Below are 22935 nucleotides of genomic sequence, written 5' to 3'. Positions count from 1 at the left end.
AGTTAAAATAGCAGCTATCTATCTTTTAATGAATTAAAATTGAGTGTTTGTGTGCAAACCAGCGGGAGTCCGGGAACGGGACACTCCGCCCATCCCCACATCGTTGCCGACTGCCCATTGGCTCCTCGCAGTAAAGCCTCCGTTAATCTGCCGGCGCAAAGAACTCGCAATATGTTCAGCTATGCTATTACATGTCGTGTTGTTTCAACCACTACTACAGGTTTGCGAAACCTTATCTGTTTAGTTTTTCATCATTTCTTGCCTTTATTTCTGAACGGCGGATGAGGTAGAATGTGTTTTTTGAGTTATAATTTATTTAACAAACTTCTCCCTTTGATCAAGGCCCGTTATATGCGAGCTAACCAGTTCACACTAGTAGCGGTTGTATGTACACGAGGACTGTACGTTCGCAGCAAACGTACTGGAATTTTTCAATACCAGCGAGACAATATCGTAAGAAGTAATTCGTTCTGTTTGTTCATCCAGTTCTGCTAATGTCCGCTGTGTAATGCGGTGTCCTACTGGAGCCCACATTACTTTTTTAGTGCGAGTTGTTTTGGACTGTAGAAGTTGTATTGTTGGGTTTATCACTAATCAAACGATTATTCAGACATAATTACAAAGGAATATGTTGTAAAAAAAGTTGTAAATAAGTAGGTCATACAATGAAAGTCAATAAAATGTTATAGATATTATTTTTATGTCATATAATGTTATGTCTAAAGCTATGATATATTTTAATTCATAGATTACGATGAATTTAACAACGATTTGATTTGATATTCAACATACTCTACAATCCGATATTGGATACGATATGGTTGTGATTAAATATTCATGCTTAGCCTTTCTCATTACTTTTGTAAATTAAACAGTACATTGTTGTAAAAGCCATACGGTGCATATTATAAAGCTCTCACTAAATAATGATAAGCGTGGTTATTACAACACCCGCTGCGTACACATTCATTATGTAATCTGCGCCTAACTTCAACACAAGTTTGTGATTCTGTACTTACAAGTTGTTCCGGTATTCAGAGCCCTTATGTTTTCGTTATAAATCTTTATCGAGATGTTTTTTTGAACTTGTATGTATTTTAAAATTCTCATTTTTAGATTACATTTTGTATTAAAAGTTATGTTTTCTGAGGTCGGTGCATTAGCTCGATGGATAAGTAATATATTAAGAAATTAAAAAAAAAAACATGAAATGTTTTGACATATTTTTATTGCATATGAATAATGGCACACAAAAAGGATTATTTTTTTATTTACAACGTGCCACTTTATGTGTAACTTGGCCAGATTATCACTATATTTCTCGACTTGTCATAAATAAAAAAAAACTCAAACATGCACATGACCCTATTCAGGCAGGATAGAGGGGACAATAAACAGGCCAAACAAACATACCGATTGTCATGCAACCTTTCATGCATGTGTATTAGCGTGCTAGCAGAGCAAACACGCTAGCACGTGCGCGAAGTAACACTCTAATAACTCTCCGGTGTCGTACGCGCACTACACTCTCCTGAACCGCGGCATGTCAATGGCGCTCGTCTTAGGCGATGGGTTTGATTAAGAATTTATTTTTTTACTAGTTTTTGTAAAAGACGTGATAAGTACGCCCTTCCATATCTTACTGACTAGTGTTATTGTGAAAATTTTAAAAGCTGTTTGAATGTATATTAGATCTTAACGCAGAAAATGCCATAGGAATTTGAATGCGATTTAGTAAAACTATAGACCAATCCTAGGCGATCATATATACACTAGTTTTATTCCGAAAAAGTACACCTTTTTATATATATACACCAGGCAAAGCCGCAAACAATATCAACTTAAAAATATTGCTAAACATTTAACGCATAAGCATTTCTGCCCCGCGTGCTGAGTATGTTAAACCGTCCAACGCTGTTTCCTAATGTTATTTTAACAGCAGATATAGTTTAACTGTTGTACGTGACTTGATTACATTACCGAGCGGGGTCGAGGTCAGGGTCGAACAGCTTATCCTTTGAAAGAAAACTCGATGGCTTCAATAGGTAATCGATTTATCTTTTTCATATTATACATTGCTGAAGTAATTTACCTAAATTATTTTATGGCGAATTATATAAGGAATTATATCTATATACGGTATAAAAGAACTCAAGTTCCAACAATTTGGAAACACACAAGCACGACAATGTTATTATAAGAAGTTTTTTTTTTCTTCGCGTTCGGCAAAATGAAGTAGGGTCCCACATGGCGTGTTGGCTGACAAGAAATAGTTATCCTTCACCAGTCCATACAAATATGCCGGCCTTTTTGAAACCGGGTATACACAGGCTGGTTCCAGAGCTCGATTAACTTACCTGGGCCACTATGGCACGAAGTGTGATCATTTTAAATGAATACAGAACTCAATTCCCTATAAAGTACTACCGGTCCGTTCGACAAAGCCAGGACGCTGCAAGGGTAAGTGAAATAAACAAAACATTAACATTTTACGACAAACAGTAGACTGTATAATGGTGCCATTCATCTTCATCTCGCGCGACACAACTGCGTTCACTCCGGTTAGTTGCTGGTTGGCTACAATATCGGACTTTTTGGGAAGTGTCCGTATTGAGCCGTGTTTTTAAGGCGGACGTCGTCAATTTTTTTGACATTGTGGATGATAATTTGTGGCTGTGATCTCTTACCTTAAGGTGTCCCACTAACTCGTTTACAACTACTATCATAAGAAAAGTGTTTTTCACAATCATCTAAAATTATGTGATCTCCAACACCCATAACCAAACATAGAAGAAATAATTTCAGAAGTGTCATGAATGCGCTATCAGTCTTAATGGGAAGGAAAGGTACCGGGGTTACGAAAGGGCAGGGGTTATTCGAATCCCGAAATAAATTTTGTTTTACGTGAAATTTAGATGCAATAAATAAATTAACTAGTTTGCGTATTCAATTCTCTAAAACCCGAGTCGAATTTAAAACTATCGCCATTTAAATAAAAACATAATTTAGTTTTCGTTATCGTTTGACCTAGAACACTAAGAATAACACTAAAAGTGTCAGATTTCTGTGAATAATGGCTTATCTTGAAATTGCCGTCATAACTTTACGAGAACTATAAAGATATTTTACAAAATACCTGATTTTAAACCCTACGTTATCTTCGAAATAAAATTCGAACCAGTTATAAGGCACCGCCATATTATACTATATCACAACTACTATTTTAAAAAGGGAAGTGTATTTGGTTTTCTTTATTTCGCGTATGAACTAAGCGAAGGATCGACATAATTTTTTTGCTTAGAAATATATAATTCAATGGTGGAATGCTATGCACTTTTTTTTCCAAAAAGTGCTAGATTCGTTCGCAATTTTTATTCCATGATGATTTAAGCGGTCGAACCAGCGAGTAAAAGCTAAATTATCATTAGATTATAATTTAACGCGCCCTATATCATATGACCGAATGTGTACAAGCTATTTTACCTGGAGTTTGCCGCGCACTTGTTGCCAACAAATTGTTATTCTTAAACTGCGCGAGACGAACTGCACTACACGCGCGTAAACACATAAATATGTATAAGTTTAAAGTTGTTTAAACTTAGAAAACAAGTCCGGGGAAACTTAATCAAAACTCCTTCTCTACTGGTGGAATGTTAAGGAATTCAAATACCACACAACATTAAACACAATATAGTCCTTATTTCTGAGTTCATATTAAAATTATAAGTCATATGTTGAATTTCCAACGGCTTTTGTACCCACTACGGCTAGATCCACATCATTAACACCTAGTATAATATAAATTATCATAAGTCTTGAACAATTTGCCACCACATTACATTGTTATACTTTTGCAGCAAAAATTAAATTGTCTCGATTTTTGTCTTTAATTTTTTAACATCAATATGTAATTGTATTTGTTTGATCCGCAGGGCATATTCCGCCTGGCGTGTGAGCACGTGTTGCGCACGATGCGTCGCGGGCGCGAGACGCTGCTTACCCTGCTGGAGGCGTTCGTATACGACCCGCTGGTGGAGTGGGGCGGCGGCGGTGGTGGAGGCAAGCGCAGGCGCACGCAGCGCGACGTCCGCGCCGCGCTCGCCATGATGGCCGTGCGTGCACAAGAGTTGAAACACAGCCTAGAGGCGGTCACGTGAGTGTTTGACAATAAATTGACATTGAACTCTTGTTCGTAGACTTGATGTACCCGGTATCGTAAACCTACAAAGATTGACATCGTACGTCAGCCATGTCCACATTTTGGTACAGTCTCATGAAGTAGGCGCGAGAAATCGTAAGCGTTGCCTTGTTTGGCTTGTCGTTAGTGTTCTAAATTTAGGCCTGTCTGCAAATTAGCATGCATTTTTTCGTCTTAAACTATGAGCAATATAAATGGATGCAGAGGTTTTTCCAAGAAATGGGTACATGAAAGGCGGAAGTTATCTTGCTAAAACATATTATTAATCATGTGCCTTAGCTTTCTCGTACATACGTGATAGCTGTCACTGCATTTTAACCTTAATACGTTATACCTCAAGGACATTAACCTGTGCGAAAGCAGTGTTATTTTTATAAGCTTTTATTTTATGTAATATCACATTCCCGTCATAGCCTTTTACGTGTCAGGTATAACATTGATACTCTAGGTAGTGTTCTCATACAAATTCCAAGATATTTTTCAGACACGTGACGTAATGTATTATGTTGCATTTTAACATCTAAAGCATAATATGTATATTGTGTTGATGTTGTGTAATCCAATTGATTTATAAAAAAGTTACAATAATAAGAATGACTTATATACGGGTAGAATAAGTTGCATAAGTTATTTACAGATGAAAATCCAAATTAAATTAATTTCTAATCTCTAGCAAAATCAACAAACAATTTTTTAAATAGGTAGTATAATATTTTTGCAGAAGTCTAACACTAGGCCAGTATATTCTGGATACTGACAGCTTAAAAACAAACAATATTGTTTTACAAATATTCTCCAATGAACAAAAACCACAAAAGCGATATAGTTTAACACTTATCCCGCTAACGTATGGCGCACCGGGCTCATGACGCGCGTCGCGACGTCCTTACGACCTCATTAATACCACTAAATATGCATAACAGTTTTAGCAGAATATGTGAATATGGAGGTCAATTGTTATGTCTATTTGTTGAGAAGATTCTGGAATATTCCGCAAACCCTTTACTAACATTAAGGCTTATGACTCGCCCTCGCTTAAAAGTTTTGCTATATTTTATTATAATTTGCCATTACACAAACGGCACAGCTTATTGGGAGGCATTGCAAATATTTATGTGTGGATTAATTATTTTCATAGTAAAATAATGATACGTTCTTTTGAAATTAATTCATGTTAATTACTCTAAACGAAAACTCATGAGATAGAGTCCGTGATTTAGCCTATTCTGTTATTAATGTAATATATTACAAAAGTGTTTTTGTTTTCCCTAAAGATATTCACATCAAATAAATAATTTATAACATATTAATATTGAGTATAACAGCCGTGCTATTAACCAGATGTCGTCAGCCGCCGCAGTATTAATTTTCCAATTAATTATCGCACCACGAATCATTTAAAATAATATCGACTTCATAAAATATTTGTTTCTTCGACATTAAACCACAGTTCACGAGGGAGTAGTAGCCGCAGAACAATCTCTTAGCTTTATTATATCGTCCTTCCCACGCAGTCACAAATCACGTCTATCTGTGCACACGTTTTGTTTTACTATTGCCGTTAAAGATTCAACGTTTTTATCTAATGAAAAATACATTATAAATGATTAAACATTAACGAAAGTATGAAAGTAAAAAATCACTTAAAAGCACTCCGATCAAACACCGGTCCCACGGTTCCTGTTAAACTTATGAATTATAGAACGATTCATTCGAGGTTCGCGTTAAATATTCAGTCAACAGCTGAATGTTTATTCATCGGGGAATGATTTCAGGGAACAATTTCTGGCGGTTCTACCTGACATCAAGGACGCCGCCGACAACTGGCTGAAAGAGCATGAAGAGTTGGTGTCTGTAGAGACGAGGCTGAAGGACTGCCATCAACAAATGACACTCGTCAAGGAGATAGAAGCTTACGGATCGAATCTGAACAACCATCCTCTGTATGCGATTTCACAAAAATATTCCTCGTATAAACAAGCCAAGAACGCGGTGGATGATTCACAGAAGGCATTGGTGAAGATACTAAAGGATTTCGATACGCAGATAGAAAACTTTGCGAATACGGCGGAGGTGATCAACGGACCACAACTGATGGCCTGGGTCCAAGAATTCTCAGGGCCAGATGAAAATGAAGACGCCCCGATATTTGAACACATCAGGGAGTTCCTTACTAATGCTGGACAGAGTTCAATGATATCTCAGTGCGAGGCGGCAGAGGCTGAGTTGTATCAGACCATGAAAAACACGCATCTTCTAATTAGGGCTTGTCTTGAGCTCTTATCGCAACACGTCGCTGTGTCGCAGTACTTCCCACAGAGCCACACTGAATATCATCGCATTGCTATGTTCAGGAAATTCCTGGCAGCAGCCCTAGAGAGCAAATCACCTGAAGTTTGCAGAGAAGTGTCGAGTCAAGTCAATGCTTTAGTGAATTCAGAAAATAACAAAGCTGACTCATCACAGCAAATCGTTGCTTACAATTACCGGTTACAAACAATGAACGCTGAAGCAAATGCAAGTCTCACGAAGGCTATAGAAAAATTGCAGTTAGAAGGCGGTCCTGAAGCTTTAGTTCTTGCACAAGAGGCGTATCGAGAGGCCAAAGCCAATGTAGGAAACTGGGTAAGGACCGAAGAAGGAGCCGCATCTGCTTTGGAAAGTGTAGTCATCGGCATGCTTTGCGCGTTGAATAGAAGATATTTGATGCTTGAAAATGGAGCTCAGAGTGCTGGAGACTGTCTTGTAGACTTGACTTCGAGGGAAGGCGAGTGGTTCTTGGACGACATGAGCGGTCTGTCAATGCAAGCAGTCGAGCTACTGTCGCTGCTGCCCCTGCAGTCGGCTTCAGCGGAGGACGCTGCGATGTCCGTAGCAGTGGAATGCGTACGGAATGCGAACCTGCTACTAGCTGATCTGGTCCAACTAAACTATAACTTTAGCACAATAATCCTCCCTGAGGCGTTGAAGAAGATCCACTCGGAGGACCCGTCGGTGTTGCTGATGATCAACGAGCTGAACGCGGCGATCATGAACACGCCCGTACCGCTCAACGATCTGCTGCAGCAGTTGGAAATGCATTTGAGATATCTCATCATGGACATGGAGGTAAGAACCGATAATTATAGTTTATTATTTCGTTTCTCTTAAAATATATTATTGTTTATTAGTATAAATGAGCTGTGTATTCATTTAATGAGAGTTTTTTAAAGTTCATTTTCTTGGGTCTGGATCTCCTAGGGGAAGAAAATTCTTAACAGTTTTCAGTAAAAAAAAAAACCTGCAACTTTTATTTAATATCATGCTATATTGATCCATATTGAAATCGGTTAAAGTCGTTAGATACTTCTTAAGCTCTCTTATATAAGTCTTTAATTTTCACTCCGCAGTCCCCAGCGAATACCGCGCAACTCCTAGCAGCCGAGCTTCGACAGCGCTACGAGGCCTTGCTCACGGCTCCTAATACTGAGGTGGAAGGCCAGGCGGCTGGACGCATGCTATTGATGGGTTTCAACGGACTATTCGCCTCTGTGGAATTACGAGCTCGGGAGTTGGCCGACCATCTCGCCATACCGATATCACCGGCTTGGAGGAAGATTGATCATATCAGCGAATCTATGCACATGTCGGTAAGTGATCGAAGAAGTTTTGTTTCATAACCTTCAAATTATTACAGCTTTTCTAGACTCTATCCCGCCCTCACGCCGCTTCTGCTAGTCCTGTAAGCCAGGATCGAACGGTGCAACTCGGCGAGTAATGGGGAACACTAGTCTGTCTTGATCTCGCAATGAAATTAACCAAATAGGAAGATAGGGAGGATTACGGAAATATTAATTTTCGATTATAACGATTCCAGCTTGCGAATTACTGCACACAGTGTAAGGGACACTGCCGGCACAGATCTGTCACTAAACTTGACACTACTGTTAGGTTGACATTGTTTAAAATACTTCAGAAGCGTATGTTTTTGGATCTTCGCATATCAAAATAAATTCATAATACATACATGCATGCATGATATGTATTATAAAGTCAGTAGGGTACTGATGTATATGTTGTTATACGGTCCGCAGGCCGCGCTGCAGTCGCCGGTGTTCCGCGCGGTGCTGGAGGACATCTTCCTGGTGCGGCGCGTGCAGACGGTGGCCGAGGTGTTCGCCATGTGCGCGCAGATGGCCTGCGCCTTCAAAGGCGCCGGGCCCGCCGCGCTCTTCGACGACGCCGCCCTCTGCAAGCCGGTTCGCAGGTACGTGGAACAGAACCATTAGGAAATTACTTTACAGTTTGATAAGTAGTAGAATTGTTAAGTAGATAATGTTGTGTGTAATATTATTATTTTGTGGAAAACAGTCATGATATTGTATTAGTGGGATGTTTCAATGTTTAATAAATACTTTCCCTTTTTTAATGTCTTCCGTAAAGGTGTTGTGTTCTCTATAATTTTAGATATTTAACGAAGCGATGTGATCGACTTGGTACATAATAATGCAATATTTTACGATTGTTAACGTGTATATATTGTTTAGATTCACGGCTGAATACGTGTCGCGCTGCGTGCTGGGCGTACACTCGAAGGCGCTGGCGAGCGTGCTGTGCCTGCTGCTGCGCCGCGCCAGGCTCGACCTGCACGCAGAGGTCGAACAGAAGGAGATCGGTGAGTCACGAGTTGTAGGCAGCTTATTGTTTTATTTTATATATATTTGTATCTGATAATCTTGAGCGAATTATTTGTTTAATGGTTTGCGTTAATCAGGCAAAACTGGTTGTGTATAATTGTAACTACTTTAGTTTAGATTGACATAGCATTGATACAACTGTTGTGTGTAAAATAGATATTGTAATGGTATTTATCAGTATTAAGTAAACATAGAAGAGATGTACAAGATGTTTGTTATTATTTGTGAGCAGGTGCGTCGTGGAGCGTGTCGCTGGAGTCGCTGTGCGAGAAGGTGTGCGGGTCGGGAGTGAGTGCGGAGCGTGCGGCGTCGCTGGCGCGTGCGCTGCAGGCCGCCGCCGCGCGCGCGCACCGCGCCCAGCGCGCCACGCACCGCCGCGCGCGCGCACTCGCCGCCGCGCGCACCGCCGCGCTCCGCGCCCGCGCGCACGCGCACCTGCACGCAGAGGTAACGCACCACACGTGACACGTGACAGTGGGGAGTGTAGCGGCGCGCGCACCGCGCCCAGCGCGCCACGCACCGCCGCGCGCGCGTACTCGCCGCCGCGCGCACCGCCGCGCTCCGCGCCCGCGCGCACGCGCACCTGCACGCAGAGGTAACGCACCACACGTGACACGTGACAGTGGGGAGTGTAGCGGCGCGCGCACCGCGCCCAGCGCGCCACGCACCGCCGCGCGCGCGCACTCGCCGCCGCGCGCACCGCCGCGCTCCGCGCCCGCGCGCACGCGCACCTGCACGCAGAGGTAACGCACCACACGTGACACGTGACAGTGGGGAGTGAGTGCGGAGTGCAAAAACATCAATGGATCGGTTACGTGTTAGTCGCTCAACCAATCCCAATGTGGCATACAATTAGTTACACCGTCATCTCGTCAACATCAGTGGAACTACGAGAAGACCGATGTGGTGGTATTGACATAATTGTGATACTAACGCATAGCAATCACGCTAGATGACGATAGACGATACTGGCTTGTGATAGCAGAATTTGCGCGACGGACAGTATATATACCACCTTTGAATAGGAACTATCGCAGGAGCCGCGGCCGGTAGGTGCAACATCTGCCTGACTGGAAATTTTCCCATCCCATAGAGGAGCGCAATCATCTTTTTCTGTATAGTGGCGTTAACCTTTACGCCGCCAAACCAATAAAACATCACAGAGTAGTGTTGTATTTTGCCTCATTCTATGTATCACACTAATATTTTTAAAAAAAGAAATTAAATGTCATATTTAATCAAATGATTTGCATTATGTCTTTTTTAGGTACTAGGCAACAACCAGGACACATCAGGTGCACTGGCGCGGCGGTCTCGTGAACTAGCCGCCGCTGTCGAGCGCCTCACCGCCGCCACCAACAAGGCTCATGGACTACTCACTGCTGCACATCAGAGGTAACACATTGAATAATCCATTAGGTGTATGAAAATCTTTTCTCACTAGAAAAATCCTTAAATCACTGTTGCGTTGTATAGCGCCATCTGTATGTCATCAATTTTACTAGAATAAAGAACCTTATATTTTAATTGAAGCATGGTCTAGTCCGTGTGTCAAACTTCAGTGAAATCAGTTCAGCGGTTACTATATTTAATAGTATTACTATATTTAATTTAACTCGTAATTGAAACAACATTTAGCGTTTTGTTTGAAATTTTGTATTAATCAGGTATCGATGTATGTTTTGTGAGTTGTTCCTTTTAATGAATAAATAAATAAATAAAGTAATGTGCGCGTGCAGAGTGAAGTGGGGCGCGGGCGCGAACCCGTCGCTGGGCGGCGTGGTGTCGGTGCTGGAGCGCGCGTGGGCGGCGGCGCAGGCGCGCGCGCGCCGGGCGGCCGGCGCCGGCGCCGCCCTCGCCGCGCTCGCGCCGCACGCCGCGCCGCGACACCGGGCCGCGCGCACGCGCAGGACGCTCTCCACCGCGCTGCACCACTGGGAGAAGGTACCCACACTCCAACATCATCCTTACACCAATCAAAACATATACGCTAAAACATTTCGCTCCGAGGATCCCGATACCAACTCTTAATTATTCATTATCAATCATATCTTTACATTTAAATCATAAGTCCTTAAAAAAAATATTTATTTATTAAAATAACAAAACAAAATTGCCGAATAAACACTTGAAAAACGATTATAACAAAAAATATAATACTTTAAAATAATTAAATATATAAATTCCCTTATCCTCTCTCTATAATAAAGAAAATCCATATTTAGCAACACATCAATATTTGCTATTATATAAATATTTTTTAAAACACAGGCATGCACTCTCGCCCAAAAGTACGCTCTCAACGTATCACCAGTGGAGGAGGCGCTCATGGAAATGTTACATCCAGAAGGAAACATCGACACACAGTGGGTGAGTTCTATATTATTCTTAATAACAAAGCAACCACGTGAAAAATGAACCACCTTATTTCAAAAACCCAAATAATGCAAAATATTTACCAAAGACTTATCAATGATTATTGACTCGTATTTCACAGGTCTTGGCGTGAGATAATTTAATTGAAGATTGTGTAATTTACTCAGTATATTGTTGATTTCAGGTGGAGAATGTGTCGGCGCTGTTGCGCGAGATGATATCACAGCTGACAACTGACATCGGTACACGCAAGGTCAGTATTCATATAGTGTAAAAGATGAAATATAAGATGAAATACAATTTAAATATAAATAAATAAAAAGTTCGCGAGTTGATGCAATAAGAAAAGCGGTTAAGAATGGAAGTGAGGCCAGTGCCCTTGAGCGTTGACCTTGGGCGCTACACAAAAGCTAACTAGATGGCGGTACGTGTAGCTACACGGTATTGTACAATTACATCCTTGATTATCAAAATATTAGGTATGTCAAAGTTACGTTTGAAAATATTATATACTAGCTTTTGCCCGCAGCTCCGCCCGCGTTATAAAGTTCTTCGGGCTCAAGTTTTCCATTACAAAAGGCATGCTTTATATTTTCCCGGGAACCTTTATTCTTCTCAGGGTCTCAAACTGTCTCCATACTAAATTAAAAATCGCATTTGTATAAACTTATAAAAATATTTCCGCTAAGATAAATGTGTTTAAAAGTTCTTATGCCATATAGTACTGCGAGAACTTGCTAGTCGAAAATCGGCTCTAGTGTGTACTAAACTCTTGTTTTGTGGTCCAAACATGTCCAGGTATCGACTTTAAAACGGAGCCCAAAATAATAATATTCAAAATGGTGGCCAGCAATACTAAATCTAACATATGCTTCTGTCTAGTGACCATTGATCCATAATATCAATATTTGTATTAAAATAATTCAAACATCCACCCACACCTAAATTCCAATTATTCTAATATATCGCAACACCGAAATTTCCTTAGTAACCGAGTGACTGCGAGTGACAAAATATACATAGTTACCTAAAAATATTATGGTTTGTCAAAAACCTTTAGTATGGAAGGGTAAGGCATTTAATATAAATTAGACCAAGTTCAAATCACATGTTAATATTTCTTAATTCTTATTTGTGTTTTCTAATTTTAAATAGAGTGTATATAATATTTTAAAATATTTAATGTTACTTAGTACATAATATACATATCCTAGATGAAATGATGTCGACATCAATTTGTTAGAGCGCCTGACGGCGCGTAACCGCAAATTTTCCTGTTACTATAAGCTGTTGTTTGAGTAGGCGTTTATAAAAATAATTAAATATTTTGTTATATATAACGGTATTCTAAAAATATAAGCAGTGTGTATTTAAAAATAGAGTATAGAATTATTTCAGAATATATTAACTCAAGTAAATAAGAGAGATATCGTAATGTTAACGATGTAAAATTCTTACCGTTGAGAGATTTTTGGCAGATATTAATTATGATTTCATTCACGGTATCGTGTTTAATAAAAAAAATACGCAGCTGTGCAAAAGACCATAAGCTAAACTACTTATTTCTTGAAAAATATATACAAAGAATGCTTACATTATTTTTTGCAGGACGCCCAAAGTCGACATAAAGTTGAGTTTTACATATCTTAACCCCTTAATTCTATAATTTATTGAAATTTCTATTAATACAACCTGTATATATCCTATTCCATCCTAAGCTGTTGTATGTTACAAGCAGGGATGTTATGGATATGAAATTTCGGATACGGATACGGATATGGATATAGAAATAAAATTATATCGGTTCGGATACGGTTGCGGATATGTAATTATTTCGGATTATCCGTTAGTTTCGGATAATATCGATTACGGATATTAGATTAAAGTAAAATAAAAATATTATGTAATACAGTAGGGCGACGATTACTAACAATCGTTCGTCGTCATCGCACGATTATTAATTATCGATAAACTAATTGGGGAACATGGGTGTTCGGAAAACCTTTGTGTTTTAATTTGAGAAGAAGTTTCAGTAAAGTAGAGTCACCTCCTTTCCGTGAAAAGTCTTTATCCCACTGTTTACATTTTGCGATATTACCTTTAACTTGATCAAAAAATGTCCAAATTAAATATATTAATAAATTAAATAAGTACCTACTCCTAAATAAAAAAAATTACTATGAATGAGGTTACGAATGACTAGATATTACAAACAAACTACATATACAAGATGACGTGTGAGCGGTGACCAAAAACCTGTCGAAACATATTATCCGTAACTTATCCGAAACTTTTTTAACGGATACGGTTCCGGATACGGATATATTTTTATTTCGGATATACGATAGTTTCGGTTACGGTTACGAAGCTCCTTAACATCCCTGGTTACAAGTTCTGTGAATTGAATATAATGGTGGTGGTAACATTTGTGATTTTTGAATATAATATTGAGGGTTAACTGTCTGTGCTTGACCGAACAAATTACCCATTTTGTCATTATTTATCTTTGAATGTTCAGCCGAGCCAGATCCAGGTGGTTCATTATAATATGTATAGATTGTTGATGTCAGCATTTGTTTCTGTGTGTGACAGAGCGGGGTGCGGACGGCATGGTCGGCGCTGCGGTCGCGGGTGGAGTCGTTGGCGGCGCCTGCGGCTGCGCGTGCGCAACTCGCGGCCGACGTGCGTGCGCCCTTACATGTGTTACAACAAGCCAATCAGGTACTGCACTACTAGTTACTACACAGGAGGAAGCGCCTAAGTTATCCTCACATATTCATGCATTTTACCACACTATATTGTCCGTCCCAGGAGGACAACCCGGCCGTGGAGTACGTCGCCCTGGAGAAGAAGGTGGTGGAGCAGCTGAAGGCGATCTCGTCCGTGCGCGACGAGCTCGGCGCCGTGCGCGCCGCCGCACAAGCCGCGCATGCGCTCCTCGACCACCTGCCCGCGCTGCACGCCATGCTGCTCGAGTGAGTACTGTACTGTGTACTGTGTACTGTGGAGTACGTCGCCCTGCAGAAGAAGGTGGTGGAGCAGCTGAAGGCGATCTCGTCCGTGCGCGACGAGCTCGGCGCCGTGCGCGCCGCCGCACAAGCCGCGCATGCGCTCCTCGACCACCTGCCCGCGCTGCACGCCATGCTGCTCGAGTGAGTACTGTACTGTGTACTGTGTACTGTGGAGTACGTCGCCCTGCAGAAGAAGGTGGTGGAGCAGCTGAAGGCGATCTCGTCCGTGCGCGACGAGCTCGGCGCCGTGCGCGCCGCCGCACAAGCCGCGCATGCGCTCCTCGACCACCTGCCCGCGCTGCACGCCATGCTGCTCGAGTGAGTACTGTACTGTGTACTGTGTACTGTGGAGTACGTCGCCCTGCAGAAGAAGGTGGTGGAGCAGCTGAAGGCGATCTCGTCCGTGCGCGACGAGCTCGGCGCCGTGCGCGCCGCCGCACAAGCCGCGCATGCGCTCCTCGACCACCTGCCCGCGCTGCACGCCATGCTGCTCGAGTGAGTACTGTACTGTGTACTGTGTACTGTGTACTGTGGAGTACGTCGCCCTGCAGAAGAAGGTGGTGGAGCAGCTGAAGGCGATCTCGTCCGTGCGCGACGAGCTCGGCGCCGTGCGCGCCGCCGCACAAGCCGCGCATGCGCTCCTCGACCACCTGCCCGCGCTGCACGCCATGCTGCTCGAGTGAGTACTGTACTGTGTACTGTGTACTGTGGAGTACGTCGCCCTGCAGAAGAAGGTGGTGGAGCAGCTGAAGGCGATCTCGTCCGTGCGCGACGAGCTCGGCGCCGTGCGCGCCGCCGCACAAGCCGCGCATGCGCTCCTCGACCACCTGCCCGCGCTGCACGCCATGCTGCTCGAGTGAGTACTGTACTGTGTACTGTGTACTGTGGAGTACGTCGCCCTGCAGAAGAAGGTGGTGGAGCAGCTGAAGGCGATCTCGTCCGTGCGCGACGAGCTCGGCGCCGTGCGCGCCGCCGCACAAGCCGCGCATGCGCTCCTCGACCACCTGCCCGCGCTGCACGCCATGCTGCTCGAGTGAGTACTGTACTGTGTACTGTGTACTGTGGAGTACGTCGCCCTGCAGAAGAAGGTGGTGGAGCAGCTGAAGGCGATCTCGTCCGTGCGCGACGAGCTCGGCGCCGTGCGCGCCGCCGCACAAGCCGCGCATGCGCTCCTCGACCACCTGCCCGCGCTGCACGCCATGCTGCTCGAGTGAGTACTGTACTGTGTACTGTGTACTGTGTACTGTGGAGTACGTCGCCCTGCAGAAGAAGGTGGTGGAGCAGCTGAAGGCGATCTCGTCCGTGCGCGACGAGCTCGGCGCCGTGCGCGCCGCCGCACAAGCCGCGCATGCGCTCCTCGACCACCTGCCCGCGCTGCACGCCATGCTGCTCGAGTGAGTACTGTACTGTGTACTGTGTACTGTGTACTGTGGAGTACGTCGCCCTGCAGAAGAAGGTGGTGGAGCAGCTGAAGGCGATCTCGTCCGTGCGCGACGAGCTCGGCGCCGTGCGCGCCGCCGCACAAGCCGCGCATGCGCTCCTCGACCACCTGCCCGCGCTGCACGCCATGCTGCTCGAGTGAGTACTGTACTGTGTACTGTGTACTGTGGAGTACGTCGCCCTGCAGAAGAAGGTGGTGGAGCAGCTGAAGGCGATCTCGTCCGTGCGCGACGAGCTCGGCGCCGTGCGCGCCGCCGCACAAGCCGCGCATGCGCTCCTCGACCACCTGCCCGCGCTGCACGCCATGCTGCTCGAGTGAGTACTGTACTGTGTACTGTGTACTGTGTACTGTGGAGTACGTCGCCCTGCAGAAGAAGGTGGTGGAGCAGCTGAAGGCGATCTCGTCCGTGCGCGACGAGCTCGGCGCCGTGCGCGCCGCCGCACAAGCCGCGCATGCGCTCCTCGACCACCTGCCCGCGCTGCACGCCATGCTGCTCGAGTGAGTACTGTACTGTGTACTGTGTACTGTGTACTGTGGAGTACGTCGCCCTGCAGAAGAAGGTGGTGGAGCAGCTGAAGGCGATCTCGTCCGTGCGCGACGAGCTCGGCGCCGTGCGCGCCGCCGCACAAGCCGCGCATGCGCTCCTCGACCACCTGCCCGCGCTGCACGCCATGCTGCTCGAGTGAGTACTGTACTGTGTACTGTGTACTGTGGAGTACGTCGCCCTGCAGAAGAAGGTGGTGGAGCAGCTGAAGGCGATCTTGGCGTCGACGCCCCGTCAAAGCCGTAGTTATTACCTTTTTTTTCGCACACTGCGGCGCGCTAGCTAGCGTAGGTATATCGATCACTTGATTTTGAGTTCACCGGACGCATGACTTATAAAATAAACAATATTTTAAGGTTATTTATATTATCCTATTTTTACAGTTTGCATAAGAACTGGCCATCGGAGAGTAACGGACGGAAGTTGACAAGACAGACGGCGGTCACCACTCCTGCGCAGAGGAACGCTTGCCCTAACAGACAAGGTAACATTTTGTGCTCAAATACCTCATGGCTCCTATACATTTATTAATTGTGTGTGGAGTCGGTAGTGTACGTCCGCTGTGTTGCAGCGCGCGCCGAGCGCAGCGCGGTGGGCGCGGGCGTGTGGAAGCGCGTGCGGCTCAAGCTCGAGGGCCGCGACCCCGACCCCGCGCGCCGCCCCGCGCCCGCGCTGCAGGTCGAGCACATCGTCAGCGAGGCCACCCACCCGGACAACCTGTGTCTGATGTACGAGGGGTGGATGGCGTGGGTGTGAGGGGGCGCGCGCCGCCCGTCCGCCCGCCCCGCGCCACCCCGCGCCCCGCGCCCCGCGCCGCCCGCGCCCCGCGCCCCGCGCCGCCCGCGCCCCGCCGGCGGGCCGCGCCTGCGCCGTCCGGCCCGTGCGCCCGCCCGCCGTCCGGGGCCGACCGAAGGAACTTAGCAGGACGTACTCGATCTCGTTTGTTGCTAATTATTATTATTTATGTTTACTCGACGCCCGCTCGACGCACGTGCACCGGCGCGAGGGAGCGGGCGTCCTCACCGGCAAGTGTGGCGGCGCCGTCCGTGCCGCCTGCACCGTGACCTTCACTGACCGCGCCACCGAAGCGTTGGATGGCCGCGACTCCCGGCTCGGTCGGCGCGACGGTCCGAGCGTGTGGACGCGCCGGTCCGGCCCGCGAGAGCCGACTCGAGCGCGTATTACTGTGACGACTATATAGGGGTGTAAATGTAGTCATAGCGTCAATGTTGGCTTATCGACAAATTCACTAGTACAACTTGTCATCACGCTGTACGTTTATGGGATAGATGTTTTCATGGATGTCGTACCGCTTAAAAATATCAATTCATTAAAATTACGAGTAGTACCAACTTGGTAGTGTTTTAGTGCAGAATAATGTCGATAAATTCATTTTTCATTACGCTTTGGTACTTGTTGAAACAAATATTTATTACGAATTCTTTAATGACACTACAATTCGATCGAGTATGAAATTGATTCTGTGTTGATAAATATATATAATAATAGGTGGCTTATCTATGTTGTCCATACTTGTTGGTTCCACAAATATAAATAAATAAACGTTAGTGATAATACAATGTCTAAACAATACATGTTTTCATCATTAATTTCTTCACTTTTTCCGCACCTTACCATGCCATGTGTTTTCGATATTAAATAGATTAGCAATCTATCCGACATCATTAAATAATTAACAGAATGAACAGTTCTATCCCTCATTTCAATTAATATTATTTTTTAATATTCGTTAAAATTTCACAATTTTTTTTTTATAATTTCTTATATTTAGTGTTACGAACAATAGCTCTTTGACCTTATTTTAAAGCATCACAATTATTATAATATAGGACCACGTTAGATATTAATCCAAAATGGAAAATAATATGATATCATAATTATAAACCCATATGCTCCCTACTCTTAACATATACAAAAATACAAAATATGAGAAATGAATTTATCCAACGTATTCTTCACAATGCTTATCACAAAATTAATATAATCATTGTCATTTCATCGCGTGCTGATGAGGGAGGCTTTATCATCGTTCATTATATTCAATATACAATGTAACGGATTCGTGTAGGCGTATATTAACTTAGGTTTAATGTTAGGCTTAACTCATTTTCTGTAAAAACAAACAGGTTACTGTAATTGGTTTGTGGGTCTTATAAAAAGGATTTTGTTGATATTAGACAAATTAGTAAACTTTAAACTATCTTAGATGATTTGTCCATTTTGCGAAACTGGAACGACATAAAATTTAAAAAATCTACAGTCAGTTTTTACGAGTAAATTTTTCAGATTGTATTATTCGTGATGGCAAAAGTAAATAATGAGAGTCATAGTTATTTCTATTACTAATTTTCGATAAATAAACTATATTTGACAAATGTTTTACAGGAAATGAGTAGTGTGTATGGTATAGTAACATATAATATAATATCGTCTATATAATATTCCCGCGTTTACTGTCGCGTGTCCGCGCGCACTTCACGTCCTAGTTGTAGTGTTGTATGTGACGGTGGATGCATTCGTTGACGACCACACCTTGTTTCAAAACTTCATTATTGGCCATCAAGATATTTTCCGTAAGGAATCCATTAGATACTATTACAAAAAATATTATAAACCCCCATATCATTTGACAGGATATTTCACTAATGTTGGTTGAGGATGTATTTAATTTCATGTCTCAAATACGTTGTATTTTCTGCCCAAACATTATCAGATTTAAATCTTGGTATCCGTCAGTTGTTCGTATTAAATTATATAGTAATAAATGTGTTATTCAACATTAGACTAATACAATATCCTTGCATACTGTTCTTTACGGTGATACCAATTAACGGCCATTTTTACTGGAATACGTTTTAAAAGTCATTAGACGCTCAATAATAGAATACGCAGTTATTGGAACCCTGTTTCAAAGCGGATATTTTCTATAAAATTGGCCATTATATATACCTCCGTATAATAATAATTGTTAGTGATAATAAATGGTTATGTATTGGCTACACCACGTCTTCTTCAGTGGTGGTGTGGCGAGACTTGCTGTATCTGTTCAACAATCAACAATGCATTCACTGACGGTGTGATTGTATCGCTCTCGCTTCATTATTATATAATAAATGGTGTATGCTATATATCTCAACATGGGTCTTTTATTTTATCTTTAGTATTTATACCCCGCGTGTACTGTCAGTTATAAAGGTAGCTGAACACATTAATAACTTCTAAAACGCTTCTACTTTTTACGTTTAAAGACAATTTTAAATTTTGAATGTGTTTAGCTACTTTTGTGTGTGACTACCTACATAATGTCAGAAAACAAAACTAGTGTAACTTAATAATGAACGTAACCATCTGTGTAAAAACTCGGGTTAAATACTCAAACTAACATCTCAAGATCATTTATTAGTCAATCTTCTTAGATTATATTTTATATTGCAAAAAGTGCCTGATAGGAAAGAAAATTGCACTTTTTCTGCCCAAGTATGGGCGCTGACAACAGTATCGGCTTATCGTTTTTAAATACATCCATACAACCAGTCTCCGAAAATATAAAAGGGCTAACACTTAATAAGATTTTCAGGGTCTAACAGCCCTACACTTTTTTAAAAGTACTTTACGAATCAAATGAAAACAACATTCATATTAATAATCTTTATTTACATAACTCATAATAATTATTATTTAATAAGGATGCGTTCAAATCTGACGAATGCGTGCGCGAGCGGGACATGCATGCGCTAAACCGCTTAGCTAATGTTACCGTGACACATCAAAAACAACCTTATTATAAGGTGTATAGCACTCTGACTCAAGTGCGCGCGAGCTGTTAGCACCTTATATTACTCATTAAATAAAACCGCGCTCGAACAATTTCCCTATAGCCCGACCAATAAAATAAAAACCTCGCTATGCTGTAGTAAAACATGGAACTAATATCTTATACTGGCAACGCTAATTTTTAAAACGAAAAAGCAAATGTTGCGCTGCCATCGCAATTTTTCATTTTACTCGTCAAGCTATAATTGCACGCGCACCACGCATTCGCCATATTTGGACGCCCGCATACATACCGCATAAAATATTAAGGAACATATAACACTTTTTTAATCTCTCCCCTGTTTCGATAAAAGACAATTTTCTTACAGAAAATTTGCAAATAAAGACAAATACAAACAAGTCATAAGACTCCCCCTTCGAACATAATGGCAAACTCAGATACTCAAATATATCAAAACAGTCGACATAGAAACATCAGCATCGGCTTTCATCGGGATAAATAAAGATGTTAAATATAATAATAATATTCATATATTTGGGTCCTTAAGGACAACCACAAACATTGATATTATAAAAAGAGTATGGTGAAACACTAGGCAGTGCTTAAAATATGGAAATATTAAGTAAAAAATATATTTAACAGAGATTGCAGAAAGTGCAAACTTATGCGCAAGATTTACGAATTGCTGAGGATTTGCAGAATATTAAAGACAAATATAAATTAAGACAAATTCGTAATACGCATTGAATGTAAACTCATCGGTGTAATATTGAGTTAAATAGTTTACACGGACCTCAAACATATACTAGTGGAAGTAAAACTATCATTTCAGATAATATAGCTCTTGGAGGTAAGCAGCAATAAAACTATTACAGGAGAAATATCAAAGAGAATATATTATTACTTTGTACAAAATATATTTCATTAATTTTATTCAACTACCAACTGCATCCGAACGAGCATTCTACATTATGACTGACGCCGCTTTCAAATTTCATTATAATAAAATACAAATTCATTGAATACACTGCATGCGGTCAGTTTGTATGCAACCCACGTGAACCGAGTGGTCCTTCGAACCGGACATGGATCAGAGACTTAAGGATATATAACTCTCCCCAATCTTCTTGGCCAGTTTGAAATATTTATTTTATTTACTACGCCGCCTCTCCCCTTTATTAATGTAAAAGAATCCACTGGCCCTGATACCTCTACGCTTTTATTAAGTAACAAGCTATGTACATATATCGCAGATTGAATCACCGAATACCTCGTAAAAGCATACATTATAATATTATAGTTGGGACTAAATTAAACGATAAATAGTGAGTATGATATGAAAATATTATATTGGTTCTAAGTAGTGTCGACGAGTGCACGACTTGCGCGCAAACTAAATGCAATCTAAAATACACCAAAATATTATTGAAATCTTAATTTCAATACTACAGACGTCAAATTAAATTCTGCGTTTCTAAAAAATATTTAAAGCACATAAATTCGTTAATATAATGTCGTGTCTGGAAGTATAAACTTTTCAAATCATATCGAATAATTTGGTTATAACCTGCTTTTACATTATTTATAGTTTTGAAAATGCTTTATATTTGATAAATTATTCCGATATAAACTAAATGGCAATAAGAATATTAATCATGTTTTTTTTTTAATTAATCACGAGCAACAAACACCATCAATTTACATATATATTAATCAGCTAATCATCCAAAGCCAACAATTAAATTTCAACAAATTTTTAGACCCTAAATTATATCTAACAAAAGTTTTACTCAATTAAAACATAAAAATTTAGCTTTTCTTTCGTTCGTAGTTGTGTGATCTTTTATACAAATATTAATTTCTAGTCTATAGAATAAAGCGAGTCTTTTTCCTACGAAAATAGAGGTAACTATCTTTTCAGGCAGTTTTTGTATTTATTTATTTTTATGTAAAGGGAGTTTTCGCTACCATATTACAGCCAATAGAAACAATGCAGAACTTGGGTAAAGTATATATTTTTTCAATGGTAAAGTTTTTATCATATTCGTCAGAATTTTTAGTCAGGTGCGGGAAAAAAAGTATTGCACGGAGTTTCCAACCAATGATATGCTGACTGACTCACTCACTATGACTCACTGTGAAAATAAATATTGAGTAAAATATTTTTTTTTATTTTATTTATGTTCAATTAAAAAAGACTCGGTATAATGCACAGTTTTCACAATACTGCAACATTATCGTAACATCGTTTTTTTCGCACCACCAGATATTATAATATTTTCGTTTTGAGTAAATTGCATAAAAAATGCACTAAAAATTTATTATACATTACTCATTACTTAGTGAAAGCGGACTGTCCAAATAGATTAATCTATTTTACTGCGCTATAAAAACTTGTTCTGATTACAGCAGACTAAATAGGGCAAAATATGAAATGGGGTCCTCTAAATGACCATCATAGTATTTTTTATAATCTCTGTGGCACGACCGCCGGATGGAAAGCGGTTATCGTAGCCTACGCTACCCGATGCCGTAAAAAACTTAACACCTATTTTGAAATATCTCATACAAATTTATTTGAAGCAGCCATTAATAAATTAAAAATTCTATTACATCCTTAGCTCAAAATACATCGCTACAATACTATTATCGATACTAAAATGTTGACAATAATTCTTGAGTTCCATTAGGCACACTATATCAGCTGGCTTGAAACAGACTATAAAGCTTGGATTACATAGTTGTATGAGATGCGGGCAGTGGCCAAACCGTGCATTGCCAGGAATTAAAAACCGGCGCGTATTGTATAAAATTGAAAGTTTGCAAGTTAATTTGTTTCTAGGAATCTTCGAATTGCTAAATCGATTTTAATAAACTCTCACTGATACACCGT

At 41.7% G+C, this 22935-nt stretch overlaps 2 protein-coding genes across 2 annotated transcripts in view; one reads left to right on the top strand and one right to left on the bottom strand.

The window, feature by feature from the left end:
• The window catches only part of LOC115453008 (serine/threonine-protein kinase SMG1), a 142913-nt gene extending 125838 nt beyond the window's left edge, over positions 1 to 17075 (top strand). The window contains exons 2-15 of the mRNA XM_037438994.1: positions 3933 to 4153; positions 5974 to 7306; positions 7588 to 7827; positions 8272 to 8444; positions 8725 to 8852; positions 9107 to 9321; positions 10142 to 10269; positions 10614 to 10818; positions 11146 to 11244; positions 11435 to 11503; positions 13843 to 13971; positions 14062 to 14225; positions 16630 to 16730; positions 16818 to 17075. Of these exons, the coding sequence (XP_037294891.1) occupies positions 3933 to 4153; positions 5974 to 7306; positions 7588 to 7827; positions 8272 to 8444; positions 8725 to 8852; positions 9107 to 9321; positions 10142 to 10269; positions 10614 to 10818; positions 11146 to 11244; positions 11435 to 11503; positions 13843 to 13971; positions 14062 to 14225; positions 16630 to 16730; positions 16818 to 17002 (3390 nt within the window). The 3' untranslated portion in view covers positions 17003 to 17075. The remainder of the gene's footprint in view (positions 1 to 3932; positions 4154 to 5973; positions 7307 to 7587; positions 7828 to 8271; positions 8445 to 8724; positions 8853 to 9106; positions 9322 to 10141; positions 10270 to 10613; positions 10819 to 11145; positions 11245 to 11434; positions 11504 to 13842; positions 13972 to 14061; positions 14226 to 16629; positions 16731 to 16817) is intronic.
• A 138-nt stretch (positions 17076 to 17213) lies between these two features.
• The window catches only part of LOC115453004 (TATA element modulatory factor), a 14390-nt gene continuing 8668 nt past the window's right edge, over positions 17214 to 22935 (bottom strand). The window contains exon 11 of the mRNA XM_037438955.1: positions 17214 to 17439. Within this exon, the coding sequence (XP_037294852.1) occupies positions 17214 to 17439 (226 nt within the window). The remainder of the gene's footprint in view (positions 17440 to 22935) is intronic.

Source organism: Manduca sexta, chromosome 15, assembly GCF_014839805.1.
Source record: "Manduca sexta isolate Smith_Timp_Sample1 chromosome 15, JHU_Msex_v1.0, whole genome shotgun sequence".
NCBI classification, from domain to species: Eukaryota; Metazoa; Arthropoda; class Insecta; order Lepidoptera; family Sphingidae; genus Manduca; species Manduca sexta.
The sequence above is the reverse complement of the archived record's forward strand: the minus strand, read 5'-3'. Positions and strand labels throughout refer to the sequence as shown.